Below are 23,361 nucleotides of genomic sequence, written 5' to 3'. Positions count from 1 at the left end.
CAAAACTGCTTTATGTCAGCTGACAGTAAGCCAATTCCCTATGCCTTCAGATGGTAGAAAAATAAAGAAGGAATCACCATATTCATATTAGACCAACAGTGAAGCAGCATTTCAGCAGCTGCACTTTAAAGCCACATTTCTTTTACAGTAGTTTTAAGATCAAACCACAACACTATATAGCTCTGTCGTATCCACACCAAAGCAAACATGGCTGAAACCCCAACATCACCTCCCTGGTAAAAACTGAATCGTAGACAAACGGGTGTTGACTTTGTTTCCACATAGAGAAGAGGTTGCATCAGAGCATCATTAAAGTGAGAAGTACAGTAAAGACTAGATTACTGCAAACCATATGTAATTAGTCAGTGACATATCATATCATATCCTTACAATTATCCCTTCCCTGCCCATGATTTCAGTATCATAGACTTATGAATGCTCTTATTTTTTTTAACAAGAAGTTGATTACCTCAGTGGGGTAACTAGACGAATGAAACTCAAAAGGCTGTGGTTTTGAGTCATACTCGAGGTGAGATGTTTCTTCTCTTCTGACTGTTCATATCAAGTGATTTTGTTTTCTCATTTTATTCTAATCAATAAAAAAGATAAGAAGGTAGAAAATAATAAGTAAACACAAACCTTCTCTAACTCAAAAAGCTAACAACAATGTCTAAGCTTAAAATTGAAGACATAACTCAAACTGACGTTGTGGTAACATTTTTGCAAACCTTTATTTTGAAACTATTTTTCAGCAATGACTAGACACTGTGAAAACATCGCCAACGATGTTTGCTGAGACAGGGTGGCACGGATAAAAGATGAATGTCAGGGACAATAATCTCCTATTTGACCCCATTCTTTTTTTATAGTAGGAAACAACAGATTTTATGGGAGACATCAAAAACTCCACGCCAGAAGAATACAGTAGCATGTAGGTTTGTGTCTGTCTGTAATGTGTTTTCCTGAGGTTGATTCACTGAAGTAAAGAGCTGCTCGTGGGGAATAGTTCAGTCAGCCTATCCGGGAACAGGAACAATATACCAGAAGTATTAGCAAAATAATCATGTCTGCAGTTAAGAGATCCCCCTCTGTGAACACACACAGCAAAGCAGTCACTGTGAGATTTTCAGACCACTTTTGCTTTTCAAGCACTTTAAAGAGTTTTATTTTTGTTCCTAATAAACAAAATTGCTGTTTTCTCCTATTAATCTGTACTTGAAATACCATCATGACAAACTGAGAACATTTTGCAAATGTATTAAAAATTAAAAACTAAATTCTACAGAATAAAGTAGAATTTAGTTCAGACTCTTAAATATAAGAGTTGTGGGAGGCTGCTTCAGTAGCCGTTACAGCTTTGTGCCTTCTTGGCTAAGTCTATGGACGTTTGCAGTTGGCTTAGTCCTTCCTTTCTTATCACAACCTCTCAATCTCTGTCAAGTTAGATGGGTGGTGTCTGTGAACTGCCATCTTTAGGTCTTCCCTCAAATATCTTATGGTGTCTTTGAGTTTTGACCAGGGCACTTAAGGAATGTCAGGTGTTTCACTCAGACTGGTATCTATCAATCTTGCCTTTACAGCAGAGCTGCAACATGAAGTGCTTCTGAGACTGCCATCCCTTAGGCAAGATCATTTATCTCTGTGAACACTTCTGAAACACTTAAGACTGACCTTTTTGTTAGTCCATAAAATTGAGTTTAAATCAATTTAAACATTTCAGTTGGTACTGTCAAGGGAAATAGTGAGGTCAGTGACAAATGAAAGGCAGCAGATTAACTGTTTAGGGTCCAAATATACTTTATCTAGGACAATTAACTTGTCCAAAATTAGCTCTTTGTAATATGAACTCAGTGGGGGTTTTATGGCTTTGAATGGGTCTTGAGAGACTGACAATATCATAAGTCCTTTGACAGAAATCTGTGCATTTTCTTGTTATTTATGACAATTTCATGCATAAATATGCAAGATGATCATATTTCTTTGCCTAAAATCTCTTTGGGGTCATCTAAAATGTTTCAATAAAGGGAAAAGCAGGTTTTATGAGGTACTACATTTTTTTATGGAGTAATCTCAGTTTTAAGCAGGTTTAACCTATCAAATTAAATACTTTAGCTCTCTGTAAAATTTTAGTCTTTCATTATGTTGCATCATTTGACATGTTAGCAATACCTAAAAAGAGCTCCTGGGTCAGAGAAAATTAAACAGAATAATTGATGCCACGTCTTCTCTGAAGACAAGAGTTATGTCTTGATCTAAGAGGAAGCATGACCTGTCAACAGTAGTGAGGAGCATTTTGTATCTGTCAAACATAGTATTTTGGATCGACATGGCATGACAGAACTTATCTCCTGTTTCTGAAGGCATTTTGCTGGGTTGGAATAATATTTTTTTCTCCTTTTTTTCTCCATTTCCTTTTGCTCAATGGCTGATTGTGCAGTTGCAAACATTCTGTGGAGAGAAGAAGGTAATACATAACACTTCTCAAAACACTTTTGCATTCTTGTGAATAGGAAAATGTGATGTGCATGTTTGTAGCTCTGCAGGGCCTGCAGCTGGCTAGCTATGACTTACCAAGATGTTTGCCCTCCTGTCCAGTAGATTCAGAGTTGTTTTGTTTCCAGCAAAACTTTTCTTTAAGTTTTCCTCCCTTGCATGCTCAAAGTGTTTCATCCTTTTCTTAGTGTGCTTTCTAACATTTTTTTTCAGGACACCTAAGGGGAACATTTGCACAGAAGCAGGGATTTTATGTATTTTACAAATAATACCACAGACCAGAAAAACAGCCTTGTGATTTTCAGCAGTATATAAATCCATCCTGTATTTATGGAATAAATATTATTACCACATCAGCATTACCACAAGTACGTGCATTCTAGTAGCAGCGCATTGAAAAACTTACTGTGGTTTAGAATAGAATACGAATCAAATCTGGGATTTTTTTGTATACATTGCTACAAAGTATGTTCACCACAGGACTAAAAGAGTCAGAGTGGTTTAGAATACAGTGTAAGCTCTTGAACTGAAGTATTTGTATCTTGTTAACAGTGGGGGTTGTAAGTGAGCAGATATTTTTTTTCCGCTTTAATGACTCATTGCATGTTTATGTTTCATTTTTTAAATTGCTTGGCAATACAAATGATCTGATACCTCACAGCACTTTCGTGCAAAAAGCAATATCCTAATAGTCTTACAAATCAATATCAACCACTAGTTTTTGTCTTTGCATACAGCTTGCATTTATATATGAATGCAATGTGTTTAACACATTTATTAGACCACCACCCACTGAAATGCCACAGTTTCTTTCTTTATCTTTAAGTTTATGTAATGGTTAAAAAAGTGATAAAATTGACAGATTTATTACTAAACTATAATTATTTTGGGGCTCTATAATTTTTCATAATTGCTGTTTTTACAAAAAGCAGACAGAATAGTAAAGCACATTATTATTTTTTGATTAAGATACGACTTTAATATTTTAGTGATTTCTTTATGCTTGATTAATTTCTCCTAATTTATCAGGTGGTCTAATAAATTTGTTAAGCACTGTATATATGTGTGAATAATGATATGTGAAGGAGTAATAATTTGTTAGGGTTAGGGAACATAGGATTGCTGAGTCCGTGCTATGTTTTTAGCTGCTGTTTAGACTTAGCAGAATACATGTGAAAAATTGTGTTTTTAATTTATGTCTCTTGCTGTATTAGACTGTGAACAAGTTGCTGACAGGATCCTTTATAAGCGCTGTCAAACAGCTGGCAGTCACATACTTCCCATCCATGCTAACATGCTAACTGGCGTCTTGCTGTGTCTCCTCTGGCAGGAAAATTTAAATGCCAATCACAAATGACAGAAAAGATGGGAGCTGGATTTTTTTAATTTGTATTTCTTCCCTTTTTTTATAAAAAAAAAAAAAAAAGTATTTTGACAATATGTTTTCCTGTCCGCTTGTTTTGACTTTTAGGGCTAAGTGTGGGAAACATGTTCTACGTGTTTTCTGATGAGGGCATCACTCTTCTTCAGCCCAGTGAATGTGAAATACGGAGACATTTGAAGCGGACAGAGAGGATTGTCGCTACCTATGTAAGTGCATGTGAATTTAATAATGGAATAAATTAAATAAGAAGAAAATACACAAAAAGTGCCCATTAGCTAATGAGTGACCTATAGGTGAGTTTCAGGCTTCCTCTATATTTTACTAAATAGATTTCAGGATGGTGGTGTTTGTCACTGCTGAGCAGATGTGTTTTAAAATCAAATTACGTGTAAGGTAGAAGAATGCCACTCAGTGTATTCCCCATCACTTTTTTATAGTAGGTGTGGCATGCATTCATCATGCCATGGTAGAACATAAAAGTATCTCGCAGTCAGTAAAAAGGTATTAGTTTCTTACACCATAATACAAAGAATGACTATGAGGTACCAGGTGTTTATATAAGGGAAACATGTAATTATCTTTTAAAATCTCAGGCGTTTCGTCCTTTAACTTCAAGATCTTTGAGTATAGGGAGTAAATCAGGACACCCTTTCATTGTTCTGAAACCAGAAAAAACATCAAACAGAACAAACAAACTAAACATCTCTGTAACTGCTGTCAAAATAAAAACATCATGCAGCAGTGATTTTTTTTTTTTTTTACTTGACCACTGAAGAGAGAGGACCCCACACACTGTAAAAGGGTCCCGCCTTCTCCACATGTCTAACCCTTTGGTGAGATTTATAGTAGACAAATTTGGTGAGAAAGAACATTAATTCTGTGGATTTGTTAGCTTAAAGGCTAGTATGCAGGTCTTAGTAACCCATCTGTACTCGATAGCATTCCACTAGAAACTCAGGACAGGGTTAGGTTTGGATTAACAGCCTTGCTTTTTTTTTTATTACAGACTTTCATGTGTGATACTTCAATAAGATATTTAATATTATATTTTTCTAAAAATGTGTTGGATTTACATGTAGCTAATAAGCATTTACTTATTTACTTACGCAACAGCATTGTGTAGTTGCTGCAGATGTATCCTCTAGGGGTGGGTTTTGATTATCGATTTATCGCTTGGATAATGTGATATTGATTCATTAAAATCCTGAATCAATTTTTAAATATAAATGTATTTTGCCCGAAATGCCAGAATCTCAGGTTAAACCTCCCAAAATTTCAACAACTGTGTTTGTGTCTTTTTTTTTGCGCTGGATTCTGAAGCTGCAGGTTTTATCTCTCTCCAAACAATATTGACTGAACCAGCAGCAAAAGAAGATCCAAACTATGCTTCACATTTCACTTCACATAAGCATCGTCATGAATTCCGTCTTACTTTTGCTGTTTTATTCCACAATAAAATCACACTTCCTGCAGAGCTCTCTGTCTCTCTCTCTCAGGAATAGTTTCCCATCTAAAAATCTCTGTTTTCTGCATTATTCACTTGCTTATTATTACGCACCAGTCTACCGTTGTGTACAGCGCTGTCGGCCACTGTTTTTTTTTGTTTTGGTTTTTTTACTTTTTAAAATTACACAAAATTGCAAAATGCTTAGCTGTGTCTTTAATAAAACAGGTGATGTTCAGATGTTGATTAATGGTTTTCTTTCGTTTTTGTTCTACTGCAGAATATTTTTAAGGCAGTTATCTGCTTTAAAAAGCCAGGCCAGGAAAATCTCCTTCATGTTTTTCTGTGTTTTATTCTCTGTTACTTTGACACAAAGACATCTGCTGTGATGCGTACACCTCTGATGAAGTCTCACAAGTGTCAGCTTTGTTTTTATAGATATAAAAATATGGATATGTACTGATAAGTGATCAGAATTACAATATTTATGACTGTCTGAGGCAAAATTTCCCCGAATCGATTCGATTCTAGAAATCAGTGACGATACCCAGCCCTAGTATCCTCCTGCTTGTCTGGCACAAGCAATCATGTCACATTCAGAGTCTGTTAAATCCTATTTCATTCCCATTCTAATGCTCAGTTTAAACTTCAGCATGTCATCTTGGCAATAACTACATACCTACCTGCACTGACTTACTGTCATGTGATTGGCTGATTCAGTATTTGTATTATTGAGCAGTTGAACAAGTGTAACTAACAAAGTGGCCAGCCAGTCTACATCCTATTCCCAAACAGCTCACCAGAAATCTCTTGGATAAAACCTTGAATTGTATAATTTAAAATGACAAGCAGTGGATTAACACTAATCATCGATTCTAAATTCAAAATGCCATTTAGCTTTCCATGCTGTTTAATATAGATGCTCATCTTTTAGTGAACTATGTCAGTAAGTATATAGTCAAGCCAAATCATAAAAAGTAAGTTTAAGTTTAAGATATATTGTAATTATTTAATTAATTTATTCCATTTTTTTAAGTCCATTCTATAGTTCTTCATTTCAGTCCAGTATGAAATTGCCACCTAGATCGAGGCCATCCTTCCTCCTCCTCCCTCTCTGATGTCATTGGATGACTCCTCAACTGACTAAACGTAATAGGATTACTCATGTCCATTAGTCAACAGCTCACAACTACAGAGCATATAGACTATATACCTGGGGTTTTTAATCCACTAGAGAACATCCTTTTCCTCGAGCAGGGCGCTTTAGATGGTAGAAGTTCTTGTTCTTTTGAGGGATTTGGGTTTTACAGTAGCCTGTAATTGTATTAGAGATCAATACAAACTCAATAGGCCATGTGTTAGCCAGTTCCTGCTATAAACAGCAGTTTCTCCACTTTGGTGAGGTGGAGAGGAGGTGGCAACTCTGGGAACACAACCTCTGTGTGTGCATTAATGATTACATCAGTATAGTGTAAGTGAGGGAGTGTGTGCATAGTTGTCTCGTCAGCAAAGACGGTGGACTACAGGGCCTGCAGGGGACATATGTTGAGTCAGTCGATATTTGAGTGAAATTACTGCAAAGTCTTCCCTCTAAATGTTAAGGATGCAAACACTAGTTTTCTAAGAGAAACATCCAGAATGACTAATAGTTATTACAGATGCCATTTAGACAATCATTAAAAGTATAACTGAAATAAAGCAAGCAGTAGTAAAGATATGCACCTTAATATGCTACATAATGTGTTTTGTATTTTTTAATTTAAATAATATTGTTGTTATTGGTATAGTCAAGACTTACTTGTCAGTTGTCAGAGTAAATAAAAGCAAAAAAATGCAGTTGCCAGCTCCTTATAGGTGTAGATTTTCAGATCTTTCTTATGTTTTTGGACTGTTTTCATTTAGAATTGTCAGCTGTATTTCAGAAGGTTTGGCTTCTGAAAATTAGATTCTTTTTTAACCATTTTCTATTATTTCATAAAAGGGACATGGTGACATTAAAGGGAAAAAAGAAAGTTTTTTTTTTTTAACCTAGCGGTAACCATGGATGAATAGTACAATAAAAAGCATCACAGTGCTGATCTTAAACACACCAGTAAATCCTCCCAACCTTTTCCCTCCTCTCTTGCTCTTCTCCTCCTCTCCTCCTCTCCTCTGTTGGCTCTTCCCAGGAGGAGATGTGCCCTAAAGGTGAGGGGGTGTCACCTCAACACTGTGTGTGGTCCTCAGCAGTCAACATCAGAGATAAGTACATCTATGTGACCCAGCCCCTCCAGAGCCGAGTGCTGGTGGTCGATATTCAAGCACAGAAGGTGGTGCAGGTGGGTGGAGCAGGTTATAAGACAGGCCTGTCACAACACACCAAAGACAAATATCCAACATGCTAAAGGGTCATTTTAATTTGCTCCATGCTGCTAACTGCTACAGATACTAGTGCTGATGTAAGCTTGGTAATGTAAGGAAAATAAGGCCTGCATAGTTTCTTTAAGCCTGGGCTCTGGTATGTTTGATTACAGTCCAATCCCCTTAGTTAGCTCAGCATAACTGATCCGATCATTAAAATCACCAAAAACTGTTATGTACTATTTAAATTGAATTAAAACAAAATGTAAGTCTAATATTTTTTTCCTTTAATACAGAGTCCTACATGAGAAGGTCTAACCTCACTGCTATACAACAACATGTCACTTTTATTTTCTTCTCCATAGATCTTTAGTACGGAAGAGGATTAGGGCCACTGGAAAAAAAAAAAAGGAAAGAATTCTGACTTTAAAGTCAGAATTCTGAAAAAAAAGTCAGAATTCTGAGATTAAAGTCAGAATTCTGAGAAAAAAGTCAGAATTCTGACTTTTTTCTCAGAATTCTGAGATTAAAGTCAGAATTGGTTTTTTTTTTCCAGTGGCCCTAATCCTCTAACGTACTTTAGGACTCAGTCACATTAGCAGATTCCCTGGCAACCTCCCGTCAGCAGACAAATATCTGTATTTTTATGATTGCCCTGGTCGCTAGCATAGTGCAGTGCTCACCCATATGTTGTATGGAAGATGTTTCTGTAAAGAAGTCAGAAGCCTGGTGTAGAAAGAAGTAAAAGTACCTTTAATGCAGCATCCAACCAACTGTCCAGACTCTCTAGATATTGTCAAGCTTTTCACAATTTCACTCCACCTCGGCAAATAATGTACAGCGGTCCCTCGCTATAACGCAGTTCACCTTTTGTGGCCTCGCTGTTTCGCAGATTTTTTTGGTGCAATTTTCCTTGGTTTTTTTTGTTTGGTTTTTTTTTGTTTGGTTTTGTTTGGGTTTTTTTTACATTGTGTTCTGCGTGGCTGTAGACCATTGTCAGTCAATCTTGTGCCGTGTCTCCTGTACAGTACAGAATGCGTTCAGCTTGTCAAATTTTTCTACGAAGATTTGAACTTTGAGAGTGTTTAAAAAAGAGAGAAAAGTGTGAAAATGTTCATGCCTGTCTGAGAAAAGTGCATAAAGTTTGTATTGGGGGGTTTTACAGCCTTAAAACATCTATGATAATTGTAAAAAATAAAGTTGCGTACTTCACGGATTTCACCTATCGCGGGTTATTTTTGGATCGTAACTCCCGTGATAAACGTGGGACCACTGTACAAGTATTTACACACAAGTCATCAGTAACAGTTATCGTGGATTAACTACTTACTGTACATATAGAGCTGGCAAATCATAATGTGATGGGCATTTATTCAGTCAACACAGTTGACATTCACTTGTTAAAAATGTGTCAAAACCTTTTGTCTGCCTGTCTTGAAGTATACTATATTTCAAGGAAAAATTAGTAAAAAATTAACACCTTTAAAATTAGCGGGGATACATTCAAGCAGAGTTACACTATATGTCAAACATCAAACTGTGAGACAAACCGAGTTCAGACTTGACACACTACTGAACTGCAACCAATGTAAGAAGCTACATGCAAGGTAAAATAAATCAAATGCACTTCAAGGAACAATATGGTGCCCAGGTGGGTGCTAGCTGCCTTACCATTTATCTTGCCTGTAACGGCTGTTTAGAGATTAAATCCCTCAGGGGTCCTTCCCAGGATCAGCATCATTTATACTGAGGTGCAGGATGAGAGGAAATAGGTGAAAGAAGAAAGGGAAATGAACTAAAGTCTGGGATAAGAAAATGAGGGAACCAAAGATCCAAAACTGTTATCTGTCTTATCTGTTCTCAGTAGTCACTTGATTGAGTCTGGATATGTTTTTATTTCATATTAAGATGTTATTTTAAACCAGATCAAATATAAAATCATATTACCGTTTTGAGCATTCTGACACACATCTACAGTAAGCGGTTCTTGAAGCTGTGATCAGCTGCCTGCTTTCCTTGTCTTTTTTTTTTTTTTTAACTTCATCCAGTACTGTAAAACTGCTTTTCTGTCCTTTGCTCCCAATACCCTGCCTCTTCCACTCCCCCTCTCTTTCTTGAAGATCCTCTTTGGTCTCTGGGTGCAGGAGGTTAATGCATCCTCCTTTTCTTTTTTTCTTTTTGCTTTGTTATCTCAAGACATCCTTTGTCACAAGACACATTTGTCATTTCTTTTAAGACAGGGGAGATGGTGGCAGGCTGCAAAGCACAGGCAGAGGGAAACGGATGAACGATATATCTATATATATATATATATATATATATATATATACACATATATATATATGGTAAATGGCCTGTATTTATATAGCGCTTTATTAGTCCCTAAGGACCCCAAAGCGCTTTACACATCCAGTCATATATATATATATATATATACATATATATACATATATATATATATATATATATATATATATATATATATATATATATATAGAGAGAGAGAGAGAGAGAGAGAGAGAGAGAGAGAGAGAGAGAGAGAGAGATGTGTGTGTGTTAATCAAATAGGAAATTTAGAATGATCGATTCATTCTAATCTTAGAAAGGTGTCCTAACAATGTCTCTCCTTTCAGAAACATCCCAAAAAGCATAAGTGAAGGAAGTCTTCTGTGCTCTGCAACAAAATCCTCAAACCTGTCTCTAGGATCTGTTTATATTGTCTGCAGCCGACAGTCAGACAGCTGAGCTGTAGGCAAAAGATTGGAAAGGACTTTATCTAAAAGAAGGAGTGAAGAAAATAAATATCTGAAGTATAAACATGCTCTCAGTGGAAGAATAACTGTATGAAATGGGGTGATAATATGACCTGTTTTCTTTGATAGCAAGTAACCGCTGCCAATGATTTTACAACATCCATCTGAGTCTCCTCAAGATTTACATGAGATGGTATGTATATGTCTAAATGGCATGGTATTTAAATGGTATTTATAAAGCTTATAGGTAAGAAACAATAGAGGTGTTCTAAATATTAGGTGTTATCAAAAGGTTTTGCACACAATTCAGGAAGGCCATGTAAATGCTGCAGCAGTAATTTTTCTAATTCAGGATTGTGTGTTTACACACACACACACACACAGCCTAACTAAAATAAGAGACCAGATCATTAACACAAACGTGTATGCTTTCCTTTAAAAGTCCCCGTGCAAACACAGACTGGCGTTGTTAGTTCAGGGACTTCACACACACATAAACGCACACTACTCTTTTCCCCTCAATATTTCCTTTTGTGCACGCTGTCGGCTGCTTGCCTCCTCATTTCAGCTTGCCAGATTCATCACAGCATGCTGTGGTGAAACATGTCATGTCCTGTCTATAAGGTCTTTAGACATGCTCTTGCGACCACTTCAAGGTGCACATTTGTGATTTGCACCATGGAGTAGAAGCAGTACCTTATAAAAGAATCTCCATCAGCACAGACTGGGTGATATGCTGTGGTCATACTCTTAATGCGTCAAAAGGAAAACATTCAGCACAAATTACCTGAAATGTTGCACAAAGACATTTGGGTGCATTACAATGTGCCTGCTTACAGGCATTTAAAATATTTTTTTTAACAAAAAAGTCTTTGCTTGATACCTAAATTTCAATTATTACCCCATGAAATGATAAACCTTTTCAACAGCTTCACTTCTGAGTCAGTGGAGATCCACTAGATCCTTCAAATGTGGTAACCTTTAAAGAAACTTTAATGGGAATCACAGTGAAATTTCAATCAACTATGGGTCTTGCTTTTTTTTTAAAGATGATATCTGTCTGAAGTTTTCAATGGTATAGCCTCAGAGCATTACCATCCACAGGAAAAAAAAGAAAAATAAAAATATTTCAAAGCAGAAATAAAGGAAATGCCCAGACTGCTGATTTTATTCTTGGGTGCTTTATCATTTGCTTATTATAGTGAAAAGTTGTGCACTTTTTAGAAAGCCTTCATATGTTTCTGAACCCTCCCATCCAAAAATTCCCTAAAGACACCAGGATGAAGGTTGTAAACATGTGGAGAAGCTACAACAACAGAGGCTAGCGTGGTTTTCATGCTGTTCCAAGCAAGAAAATGGCACATTTGTTATCTTTCCCAACAAAGGGATCTAACCTTGACTATGATGTGTCAGACCTGTGCCAGCTAAGCCTCCCATTGGGTCCAAAGACAAACAGCACATCAGCTAATTAAAAAGAACGCCAGATGGCAAAAACCTCTGTGTAGTCACTTAAATAGTAAGTTTAAATTCATTTTGAGGCTGCAGTAAATCAGTTGCACAGAGTTGTCGTTTAAGATTTTGTTATGAATTTTCATTTTTCTAAACCCGACCGAACATCTTTGCTCAAGGAGCTGAACGATATTCTAGTTTCCTGAATGATAGAAGTGGTCCTCTATGGCATCCATGTGCTTTTGTACTTCTGTTTTAGTGATGGATGCTGTCAAGTGACCTACAGGAGATCATCTACAGCACAGATTCTATCTAGAATTATAAATTTACTTTGTTTCAAGTTTTTTGCTGCTACAGTTCTTTGACATCTAGCCAGCTTAGATTGTTATCACTGTGTTTGGGGTTTTCTTGGAAAGACATGCAGAAAAACTGTAAAATGTGTCAACCTTTACTATATCTTTTTCTTTTGTCATCTGCCAGTGGAGTCACTGAAAGCAGCCCTATGAAGTGTTTTGGAATCAGTTCAGATTGCAGTCCCACAGCTGTTCTTTTTACCAAACTTCATGTCCACATCTCTAACCATGCAACTCTACTAATAGGTCAAAAATTGGACACATATACATATATTCTGTATATTCAAAAAACTATTGAACAATATGCCTGATTTTTTTTTTTAAATTGATTTTTCAAAGTCACATTTGTGATTCATGGAATTTAACCACTGCCACACACATTTTGAATAATAATATTTAGTGTGCTTGCCTGAAACAAATACTTACTGTGTTTGTTGGTCCTATGATATATCTACTTGTTATGTGAATCTAATCATCTATTTATTTATTTGTTTTTTTATTTCTTTAGACCAAAGTTCTCTTAACCAAAATTGGGGCAGACCAAACCACAGACAAATTACAAAATCAGCATGTATTATTGATATTTCATTTGCTGTGGAGTAAAGTTCAAAACACCTAAAAAATCAAACATCAAAATCCCATTTTGATTGAGAAAAAGAATGTTAAAATAAAAACCAAAATGCTAAGAAAAAAAAATAGGACGCTTAAATGTATATCTGAGATTTATCATCGTAACCTTTTCGACTTATCTTTCGTTGGAATCAGAGCACAGCAGCGTTGGATGGTTTTGGCACCCTGAAAAGAAACAGCTCTCAAAATCAATCCCTTTTCTTTAAGTCAAAACAAGCATACCCCAAATTCTTTATCCTTAAGAAAATAGTGTGATCACTTCATAAACAAAGAAGTTTTTTTTATATATATCTTGTTGTAAGTTGTAAGTCAGACCTTAAGACCACCGTTAAATAACACTTAAGTATGTTGGGCTTTTAAATGACTGCCTTCCAGGTTGCTGCATTTAGGCCTTACCCCATCTTTACCTCTGCTTCTATTATGTAGAAACCAACACACGCATACATCTGCTCATACTATACATAGGCACATGCTGAGTTGACACTTGGCTGACCAGTGCAGAACAGAGGGCTGGACCTCCCATTACTGAACAAAAAGCTTGTGGTCTCGCTCCACTGGTGAGGGTGTCAGCAGCTCCCTGTCCACCCAGCCAGAAGCAGGGTAATGGATTGTGTTACTCCTCATTGTTGACATTGCAACAGATCTGAGGTTTAGTATATTCCCATCCTCTCCCTTCTCTCTCGTTTCAATTCTTCCTTTACTGCTTCCCCTTTCTGCTTTCGTCACCTGATGTGTGTCAGATACCTTAACTAAAATCTCTTCAGCAGTGACATTATACAGGTTTTGTTTACATCTGTATATCCTATCTCCTTTGCACTCCGTCAGTGGCCTGATGTGATAAGAGTTTTCTGTTGACTCTGTGTTACAGAGTGGATTTTCTGGTCAGCAAGTATACTGCTCTGTCACAAATCCACGCATCATGTGTACTGTATAGCTGTTACGTGGATTCAGTTAGTTTTGATCAGATTATACTGCTTCTAAAAAAATCTGACCTGTTTTATCTCCATTGTATTCAAGCAAAACGTTTAGCATGTTGCTAAAAGCTTCTTAAAGATTTGGCAGTTAGCAGGATTTAAGTGTTAAACAAGTTTTTCTTCTTTTTAGTATATTTGCAAAGCCAATTTTTAAGGGTTTTTTAAATCCTGCTTTGTTCACATCTGTGTTTGCCATCTTAGTATGTCTACTATCTACACCCCTTTTTGCTGGAACAGCACTCTATTATTATAATCTCAGTGAAACATTGTAAAGCCATTTGAAACACATTACATCCATAATATGATAAAACATTTGGTTGTGAAAACAGCGATCAAAAAAGTGCGCAGGATACCTTTTATCACAGAGACTGCCTTGTAAAACATTTGCTGGGAATGAAATGAAAGGATCAGGATGTTCTCTAAATTGTCTTTAATCTGATAATTAATAGGTTTTTTTTGTTATATTTGTTTTGCCCCTTCTGCATTTTCTACCACCATGAGCTATTCTCCTTTCCAGTAAAGAGGACTAATTTCCCACAATTATTTCTTTCTCCCACACTCTCTTTATGTCCTGCAGGCTGTTGCAACAGACCCTTTTCCAGTAAAGATGCTTTATGACAAATCACATGACCAGGTGTGGGTCCTAACCTGGGGGGACATGGACAAAACCCACCCAACACTTCAGGTAAGTGTGAAGTACTTTGCAGCAGTTACTTTTGATAGACAAGCTAAATGGTTCAACTTAAATTACAGCTCTGGGAATGAGAGGGAACTGGATATTAACTATTAAAGGGACACTTAAGCATTTTGTGCTTTGTTTTGTCTCCTGTCTGCAAAAAAAGACAGGCTATTATTTTGGATATCTTTCTTTAATAAGGAACAGGGAGCTCATCGGTGTCGCAGGCTCGCTTGTTAATCAGTGAACTGTAATCATCAAACATAAAACAAAGCTTAGAGCAGCTATAAAATTACAAAACAGACCTGCTTTTTATCATCCGTCTACACTTGCTTTTTGGTGGTGTGTATTTCTCAACTCTTGATTCGTTCCCTGGGAGAGTATAATCTGCGTTAGCTGTAAAAAGTTTACCAAGCGAGGAAAAACCTGGCTTATAACTAATTGAGCACACTTGTGTGCCAGCGTCCTTTGTTTATGTGATAAGTATTTGTGTGACAAAAACTAATCTATGTATGTTTTAGAGCATTTACCAAGCCAGCAAAACAGCAATTCACAGCTGTGGTGTTGTCGGCTTGTGCCGAGCGTCCCTTTGGGCTGCTGGTGCTGGAGGCTTCACATTTGAGAAATGATCACAGGTGTGGTTGTATTTAATCCACCTCAGGGGATGGGTTGTGACAAGGGAATAGGGAGGAAGATGCAGAGAGGGTCGAGAAGGTGGAGGGAAGAGGGAAGAGACCAGAACCGGCACCGATGGAGGATGATGCTGTTTTTAAAGGGCTGGTATTTTTAGGTCTGCCTGTTTTGCATGTGCATCGGTGGAAGATGGTGTCATGAGTAAAGCTACCAAGGGATCGCACTGTAATCTCTGTAAATGACAATAACATGTTTATTGTTCTGCTTTGTCTCTTTGGGTGAAGGGACCGCATTGTAATTAAGTGCGGCCCCGTTTTCTGTCTTTATGATTTGGAGACGTTTATAAGGACTGTGCAATAATGATACAGTCAAATTTACGTGTGTTTCACTTATTTTCAGTATAGATTTTTTTTCCCTACTCCAGTTATTTCTTAAGCTCTCAATTTTTTTGTGAAATGGTTCTATGAATAACACTTCTCCAGGATACTGTAATGGGTCCATTTTACATCATTATTTTTAGTTTTAATGTTAGATTCTTTCGGATCACAAGGTGCCACTATGCTTTGGCATCAAAAAGTAGTGAAAAGGATAACTGCCTGTACGTGGGTTTTAACAGTTTTCCACTGATTTATAATCTACATGGCCAGACTCCATATGTGTGCATAGATTTCCAATTTCTTCAGGCTTGCACTTCTTCACAGAGTGTAGGTGCATAAGCTGGAGATGTGTTTCTGTGTAGTTATTCCGTTTTAAGGGGAGCACTCACGGCGATTATGCTCGAGTGGTTTTGAACTTCTATCAGAGTTGTAATCTTAAAAACAGCAGAAAATTCTATCAAACAATGTTTTTCATCACAGAAGAAAACATGGTTCTCCCTATTTTAATTTTGAAACAAATACAAAGAGCAGCTTTGCATAACAGCTGTGCAGAAAATGCATTTTTGTTATTTTTCATTTTGTTCATTTCCCCCTCTTCCTGCCATGGTTCAGAAGTAATGAATAATTAGTGAACAGGGTAGGAATCAATCAAAAAAATGCAATTGCAGACAAACTGCATAATGGATTGGAGGCCACATGGATCACACCACAAATAAATGGTCTGATAATGTCATTATCATTTGGACTGAATGTAATTGACCTGTTCAGCAGCAGCCTGTCGCTACCAGAGGCTCCGCTTCGCTTCGGCAGATCATACATGTGTGTGAGTGCGTGTCTCTGCTCGTGCATGTTAATTTGAGCACTCGAGATGTGCGGCTGCACGCAGGTGTGCATTCATCTCAGTGTGTGCGGCATTTTTAAGAAGCCAAGTTTTAGGATGGCTCAGTAATTCTGCAGAAGCACTGAAGAGAACGTGATTGTCAATTCATTAGGGAAGACAAATGGAGGAATCTCTGCCGGGCATAGACAGTCATAGCCTTCAAGACTGTCAGTTCATTCTGTGTTAATGTGCTAAGAAGATATTTAAAGCACAAATAGATTTTGTTTTGTTATTTTTGGTTTTGTTGCTTTTTGTTTGTGTTTTCACCTCTGTACACACAGCAAAATAGCAACTTTTTAGCCTGGGCTGGCCAAATCAAATGAGTTTTTTTATGCTCTTAATAAAAGGTATTTTAATCCCCCGTCCACCAAACTTTACACTTTGCACAATGCAGTCAGTTCTCCTGGCAATTGCCAGACTCATCCATTGGATTGCCAGATGAAGAAGCTTGATTCGTCACTCCATTAAACATGTTGTTTTTAATTTTCCAACCTTAACCAAGCTGCTATTTTAAGGTCTCTCACATATAGGTTGCTGTCGACCCAGACCATGACTTTCCCCAAAACTTTACATACACCCACTACCTCTGAAATAGATCCGCCACCCTTGCCACTAACCATAATGAAGCTATTTTGAGTCTGACTGGAGGCTTGAGCTTCTTTGCCCTCTCCATACTTGCTTCCTGTCATCTCTTTAGAGGTACTGTCAATTAAAGTAATAAAAGAGGATTTTAATTATTGCAGCAGTGATTCATTACTGTCGCGCCCATAGGGGCATCAGTTCAGAACATTCTGACATATCTTTCTGGAAGGCAAGTCTAAACATATTTTGCTCTTTAATTTGATGGTTCTTTTATTAAAATGTATATGTTTTTTAATTTTCTCAATGCTCATTTTAGCTAAATTTGTATCATGTTTGTAAGAGAATCTCAAGCAACTGTTTCATATTAAAGGAAGTTGACATAAACAATTGTTTGTGTCTTACAAATGTATGATACAAAACACAGAGTTAAAAAATGCAAATCATTAACTTTAGCTGTTCTTGCATGAAGCATTAATCATGATCTTCTTAGTTTCATTGGACCCGGGGTGTGCTTTATTGCTCTCCTGGAGCAACTAGTAACTCTAAAAGAGTGTATTAGCAAAGCACAATGAATGCATTTGCATGGGGTAATATTAAAATGCCTCATAAAATTTATTTAATTAGCGGAAAAATAATGGAGTATTTGAAGAATGCCATCTAATTTAGACATCACGTAGCTGGATAAAGAATGAAAAAGAAAAAAAAAACTACACAGGGCATCTGCAGAGTGAATGTTGTGGAGATTCAGAAGCTACTTGGTTAGAACAAAAATCCCCCTTAGGTGTCAGATAAGCCAGCAAGGCAGTGGCTGAGAAAAACTCAACTGGGCCTTAGTCTTGGTCTTGAGTACATGAATATGAAATCGAGGGATGAAGAATAACAAAAGGAAAGCCACTGGCATTAAGTTGCAAACACCTGCAGCCCACAGACCACCAGAGTTGCCTAATAATACATGAGTAATAGTACACTGAACCTCATTAACTCCCATCATTGTATTCTGCAACTGTTGTAATGACTTTTTGTTAATGAGGACTTGTTTCATGTCTCGCAAGCAGTGAGAAACAAGCTGATCTGTTTTGTTAAAAATGGATGAGATATTCAGCAGAGTGGGGGAAAAGAGAGCACTTCTGAGGGGTATTTCTGTAGTGTAGCAAAAGAAACTTAAACTGCTATTTTTATTTCCTTAGATTTTATAGCTCTGACGAAGAAATGCAGTCTTCCCCCCCCCACCGGGCATCAGGTAGAGGTTTAGCTTCGGAGTTGAAGGCGTAAACATTTCGATTTAACACTTAGCTCTTTCTAGTTTAAAAAAATATTCTGTATGCTCTCCAGCAACATTTTCCTAGGTGTCTAAAGAGGAGTTTGCAAACTGAGAAGGAAAACAAGCAGATTTGACCTGATCATGGCAGTATACATGATGAAGCATGTCTCCTGGATAAGGTGGTTTATCAGGACTGTATCAAAAGTGGAGGCGCTCTCCGAGCACCTTAGAAGCATGCTGATTCAGTGTCAGCTGTATGACATGAGAGATGGGGCTTTTATTGTGGTGTGTGCTTCTTAGACAACCATCACTAATCAAGATGCTTTACGGAGAACTGAGATAGGGCCGTGCTTCACCAGCTCAAGTCTTATAATGTAGATGTTTATCTGTTTCACAATATATGAGGCTGTCACCCGAACAAGCTCTGATTCTTAAGACCTGACATATGAGCCTTACAGTAATTTCTCTTACAGAAGATAGAAGCAGTGCATTCTGACAAAGCTTCACAGTTTGGCTAAAAGCTGCAAACTAAAGTAAGCATCTGTGTTCAGACATACGGACACGTAACCAGAAACATACATACAACCCTACAGTCAGACATTCATTCTAAGGTGCACACTTCCATACATACAAATCGTTGCCCACTATGGCCCAAAATAAAGGGGAAACGGTTAAGGGAAAGCTAACTTATACAATGTGATTTCAACAGTCGTGCAAAACAAATCAGAGACTGAGCTAACCTGATAGGCTGAGGAAGACTGTGATTGTGATGATTACCTTTGGTTTTAAAATTAGAGTGTGCTACAGTGAGGAGACCCTCGTTAGAGGGTCGGAGAAGCTGGCTGCAGTGATAAGGACTAAGATGCTCTGCTATGTAAGCAGGGACCTGTCCATGCTGAGCTTTATATGTTAATAACAGGATTTTAAAGTGGTTTCTGAATTTTATTGCCAGAGAAGATTAGCAAGAATAGGTGTGAAGCAAGTATACGGCTACTTTAACAGTTGTTATGGTACAATAATCACATATCGGAATCCTAAACAACTCGTTAGAATGTTGTTTCTCTTGGTTACAATAATCTGGTTTAAGATCATGTCAGCCTACATAATTCCCATTACGTGTAGTGAGGCATATCTTGTTATAGTGCAGTGCTCTTTTGGGAAACCATGGCTTCTGGAATCCATGTGGATATTGCTCTGAAATTACAACCCAACCAATTTCCCATTGTATGCTCAACAGCAGCAGCAAAGACAGTGAAATGTAACACACCATTCTAAACTCTAATTAGATTTGTGTGGTTACATGGAAAACAGTTTTCTAGCAAGTGTTGTTTTAAACTGTGAATTGTATAGCTAAAAGGTGCATAGTGTATATTTCCAAAATCTTAGAAATGTTTAATATCAATGAGTGAATAAAATTTAAAAAAAATGTCAAATAGTCCTTAATTAGGAAAATTCCGATTGAAGACCGTGTGAAGTTCGGCTTTTGAAGGATTACACTGAAAACATTCAAGGGTTTAAACCACTAAAATAATGTATTTGCATTGGTGTTAAATAGTAAATATTCATTTTACATTTTTCTGGAACTGTCTACAGGTTATTCCTCAAGCCAGTGTGGGTGAAGTACATCATGCCATACGTACAACTTTTCAGAGGGTGAACGACTTCTTCATTCCTCCAACTAACCTCATCATCACTCACGTGAGGTAAATCCGTACCCATTTAGCAGCCTTTCACCTTAAAACAGGTGACCTTATTGCTCTCGCTCATCGTAGCTGTCCCACTAAAGCAAAGGAGAAAAGAGCAAATGAGAATTATAATGAGAACCTCGATGTGTATTAATCACTGCACAAAAAGTCTAGAAAGGCTATTAACCTCTTCTGTGAACTTTGCCAATTTAGGTTTGCCTTTGTCTTTCTCAAAAATGAGCCCGCGGTTCACAAGATTGATCTGGAGACCCTTCACCGTGTCAAGACCATCAGCCTAAAGAACTACAGCTGCATCCCAGTGAGCATGGCCTACACACACCTGAGTGGCTTCTACTTCATCCAGTGCCAGACCAAGAGCCTTCTCGCCCCACAGCAGCTCCTGATCGACAGTGTGACAGACACCGTGATTGGGCCAAACCTCAATGTCACAGGCCAGGCTTTTGTGTCACCAGACGGGCGCTACATTGTGACACCTGACCCACAGAGCTCAAAGCTGATAGTACAGACAGTGTCATTCCAAGGGGAGCTGAGTCTGAACCAGGAAATAGACGAGCCTGTGGCAGTCTCTGATCTTGTTTTTCAACCTTCTTTCACGGAGTCCAACCAGCATGTGGCCGTTGCCACCTCGGGCTCAGGAACGGACCTGCTCTTTGCCGATCTGTCCTCAGGCCACACCGAGGTTCTCCGGAGCCTCAAGCAGCCCCTGGCCCCCCAAGCCTGGCCCTGGGGAGGCCCTAACAGAGTGGTTGTCTCCAGTGGGTTGTTTGGACAATATCTGGTGACACCATCAGCCGAGTCCCTCTTTGTTCTTAATGGCAAACAGAGAACGCCGCACTGCGAGGTGTCAGACATCAAGAGAGGCAACACAATTGTCTGGGTTGGAGAGGTATGAGTGACAAGGAAAAACAAAAGTGAACAAGATTTAGAATTAGGGGAAAAATGGAAAGATCAGGCCAAATTACCTATTATTAAGATTTATGTGAACATAAGTTGTGGACTCAACCCTGGGACTGAGCAAGAGAGAAACCTGCCTGGGTTTGTTGTAACAAAAGTACACGTAAAAATAGAGTAATTGAGAAAATATTCCGAAAATCTGTTGTGATATTTATATTGGGAGAAAGTGTCAATGCCGTTCAGTGCAACAGTGATCTATGTGCACTTAACTATACAGAATTGTACATTATTGCACTTCCTTCCATGTTATCACAGCAAATAGATACCTGAAGAGGGGTTATAACAAACTATGAACTATGCACAATGCTCACTTTTTTTAGACTAAAAAGCTTTCCAGTTTTTGTTTATCTCAACAATGTTTGTCGTTTTCACCAGTGCCGTATATAATCACCACAAACTGTCTGTCCCGTCTGCCTTTAGTGTCCTGAGTGCGTGTCCTGAGTCCTTTTAAAAGCTACCACCACCATCTGTTTACTCGCCTTTGTCATGGTATTGTACTGTATTCTCCCTCTGAAAGCTTTCATTCTCCTAATGCTGGCAGAGGTTGGCTTTATACACGTGTAATACCCTTATTTACATTGTCTGTCCAAAGAGCTCAATTGGTCCGTTAGCCGTCGACAATGGATGTTTCGGTTGCAGTGGAAGCCTAACCTGAAATGAAAAGTAGATCTTTTGGTCTCTTGCAATGTTATAATCTGTCCCCTGCTGTTTCACATTTATTCTGAACCTGCAGTACAGCTCTGAGCTGTGAAGCCTGAAAATGCCACTTATACCACTTAGCAGATTCCCTCAGGGTAATGACTCCAGTTTACACTGACCCATATGCTGAGGCCAAGCCAAAGTAGCATCAGTGCTGCTATCTGACAGGCTGTGAGCATTTGTAGATCTCCTAAGAGAGCCGTGCATCAAGATCAAACAAGTCAGGTAGACTAGACACTTCTCACTTGGTAATTAGTGAGAGAAAAAACTTTCTGGAAAGAAGTCACGCATGTACACAAAAATATATTCTATATTTCAAAGTCTTGCAACCTGTTTCAAAAGTAGGGATACATTTTGACAGCAATATGTACTGTATTAAACAGTTTTCTTTTTTTTTCAGGAATATTAATTGTCAAATTGCAAAAAGTACTAAGTGTGTTTATTACTTAAACACTGTATTCCTACTTTTGAACTAAAAAGGCTAGAGTGTCTGTCTGAGAGCAGCAAGTGAATAAACACCAGCAAATCTCCATCTGTCAAAATAGCAGATATTTCCTATCTGTGGTTGAACTGCATCATCTTCTGTGTAACTACATTTTCCACTTGCACTAATCATCATAATGATGATCCATTAGCAGCAATATAGCGCTGCGGCTTCTCTGCAGATGTAATAATGTCATCAAAAATTACTGGAACCATAAAGTCTCTTATCATTCCTGGCTTTTCATATTAGTGCCAGTCTATGTATGAATGCAGAGCTTGGACAGCACTTTTGATGGCTTTTACATAGTAGATGAAAATTGGCTACAGTTTGGGGGTAATTACTTTTTTTTTTTTTGCCTTTTTGTCTTTGTGAGACTTTTAGTAAGCTACTTTAGGAAAAGCACTTATGTGATGTTATGTGGAATATACAGAACATAAAGTTTAAAAAAAAGAATTAAATCAAAAGTTTTTCAGATCTGCCAATTATGTAAGGACAGTCTGATTTGCCACAGAAGAAAAAAATCAAAATCATTTATTTGACCTAGTCGCACAATGCTTCTACATTTGATACTGAATGTAACTAAAATAAGTATCAAACATGAGCTTGGTGCGAAACAGTTGTTCATTCATCGAGTCACCATGACAAGCAGTTCTATTACATTTCAGGCATATTTTCATACAGTGAGTTTCAAGTGGTACAAGTTCAGTTTTGTCTCACGTCAACAGCTGCCTCAGGGTCTTTGTGCCAGTTTTTATAATCAGTTATAAAAACACCTGAAATTGTAACGTTCTCACACAGTTGGCCTGCTTGTCTCACATATTAAACAGGTGTTTAACATGACCCTCTTCTTTTTTTAGAGACCTTTTTTGGCAACTATTCAATTAATTCACTCTGCATTTCTCTCACAGTATGCTGTTCTTAACATCTGATTAATTCAGACGCTGCTAATACAAAATCAGGACTTGAAGCTGTGTTCTGAAGATCTTTGTGACAGCGTAGATTTTACATTTGTGTAGGTAAAAGCATTATTCTTTGCTGGTAATTGAAATCACGTTTAAAAAAAAAAACAAAAAAAAACAGTAATTTACAAAACAGTAGGATCAATGCTTAATCACATGGCAAGAGGAATATTTTTGTTAATTTTTTTGTGAATTTATATCTTGTACATGTTGTCATCACAGCACAAATGCTCACAGCCTTTGAGATCCAACAGTTCCTGACCTTTTAATGGCAGACCGTGAATATTAAAGACATAATTAAACATCATTTACCAAGATGTCAAAGACCAG

At 37.6% G+C, this 23,361-nt stretch overlaps 1 protein-coding gene across 3 annotated transcripts in view; it reads left to right on the top strand.

The window, feature by feature from the left end:
* The window catches only part of fstl4 (follistatin-like 4), a 206,657-nt gene extending 183,529 nt beyond the window's left edge, over positions 1-23,128 (top strand). For 2 of the 3 annotated variants that reach the window (XM_040032269.1, XM_040032270.1), the window contains exons 11-16: positions 2,438-2,464; positions 3,965-4,083; positions 7,490-7,639; positions 14,398-14,505; positions 19,823-19,932; positions 20,128-23,128. In XM_040032269.1, the coding sequence (XP_039888203.1) occupies positions 2,438-2,464; positions 3,965-4,083; positions 7,490-7,639; positions 14,398-14,505; positions 19,823-19,932; positions 20,128-20,827 (1,214 nt within the window). In that variant the 3' untranslated portion in view covers positions 20,828-23,128. The remainder of the gene's footprint in view (positions 1-2,437; positions 2,465-3,964; positions 4,084-7,489; positions 7,640-14,397; positions 14,506-19,822; positions 19,933-20,127) is intronic. The other variant, XM_040032271.1, reaches the window with a different exon arrangement.
* The last annotated feature ends 233 nt before the right edge of the window (positions 23,129-23,361 follow it).

The sequence above is a fragment of the Simochromis diagramma genome, unplaced genomic scaffold, assembly GCF_900408965.1.
Source record: "Simochromis diagramma unplaced genomic scaffold, fSimDia1.1 OVJJ01000216.1, whole genome shotgun sequence".
Taxonomy (NCBI): domain Eukaryota; kingdom Metazoa; phylum Chordata; class Actinopteri; order Cichliformes; family Cichlidae; genus Simochromis; species Simochromis diagramma.
The sequence above is the reverse complement of the archived record's forward strand: the minus strand, read 5'-3'. Positions and strand labels throughout refer to the sequence as shown.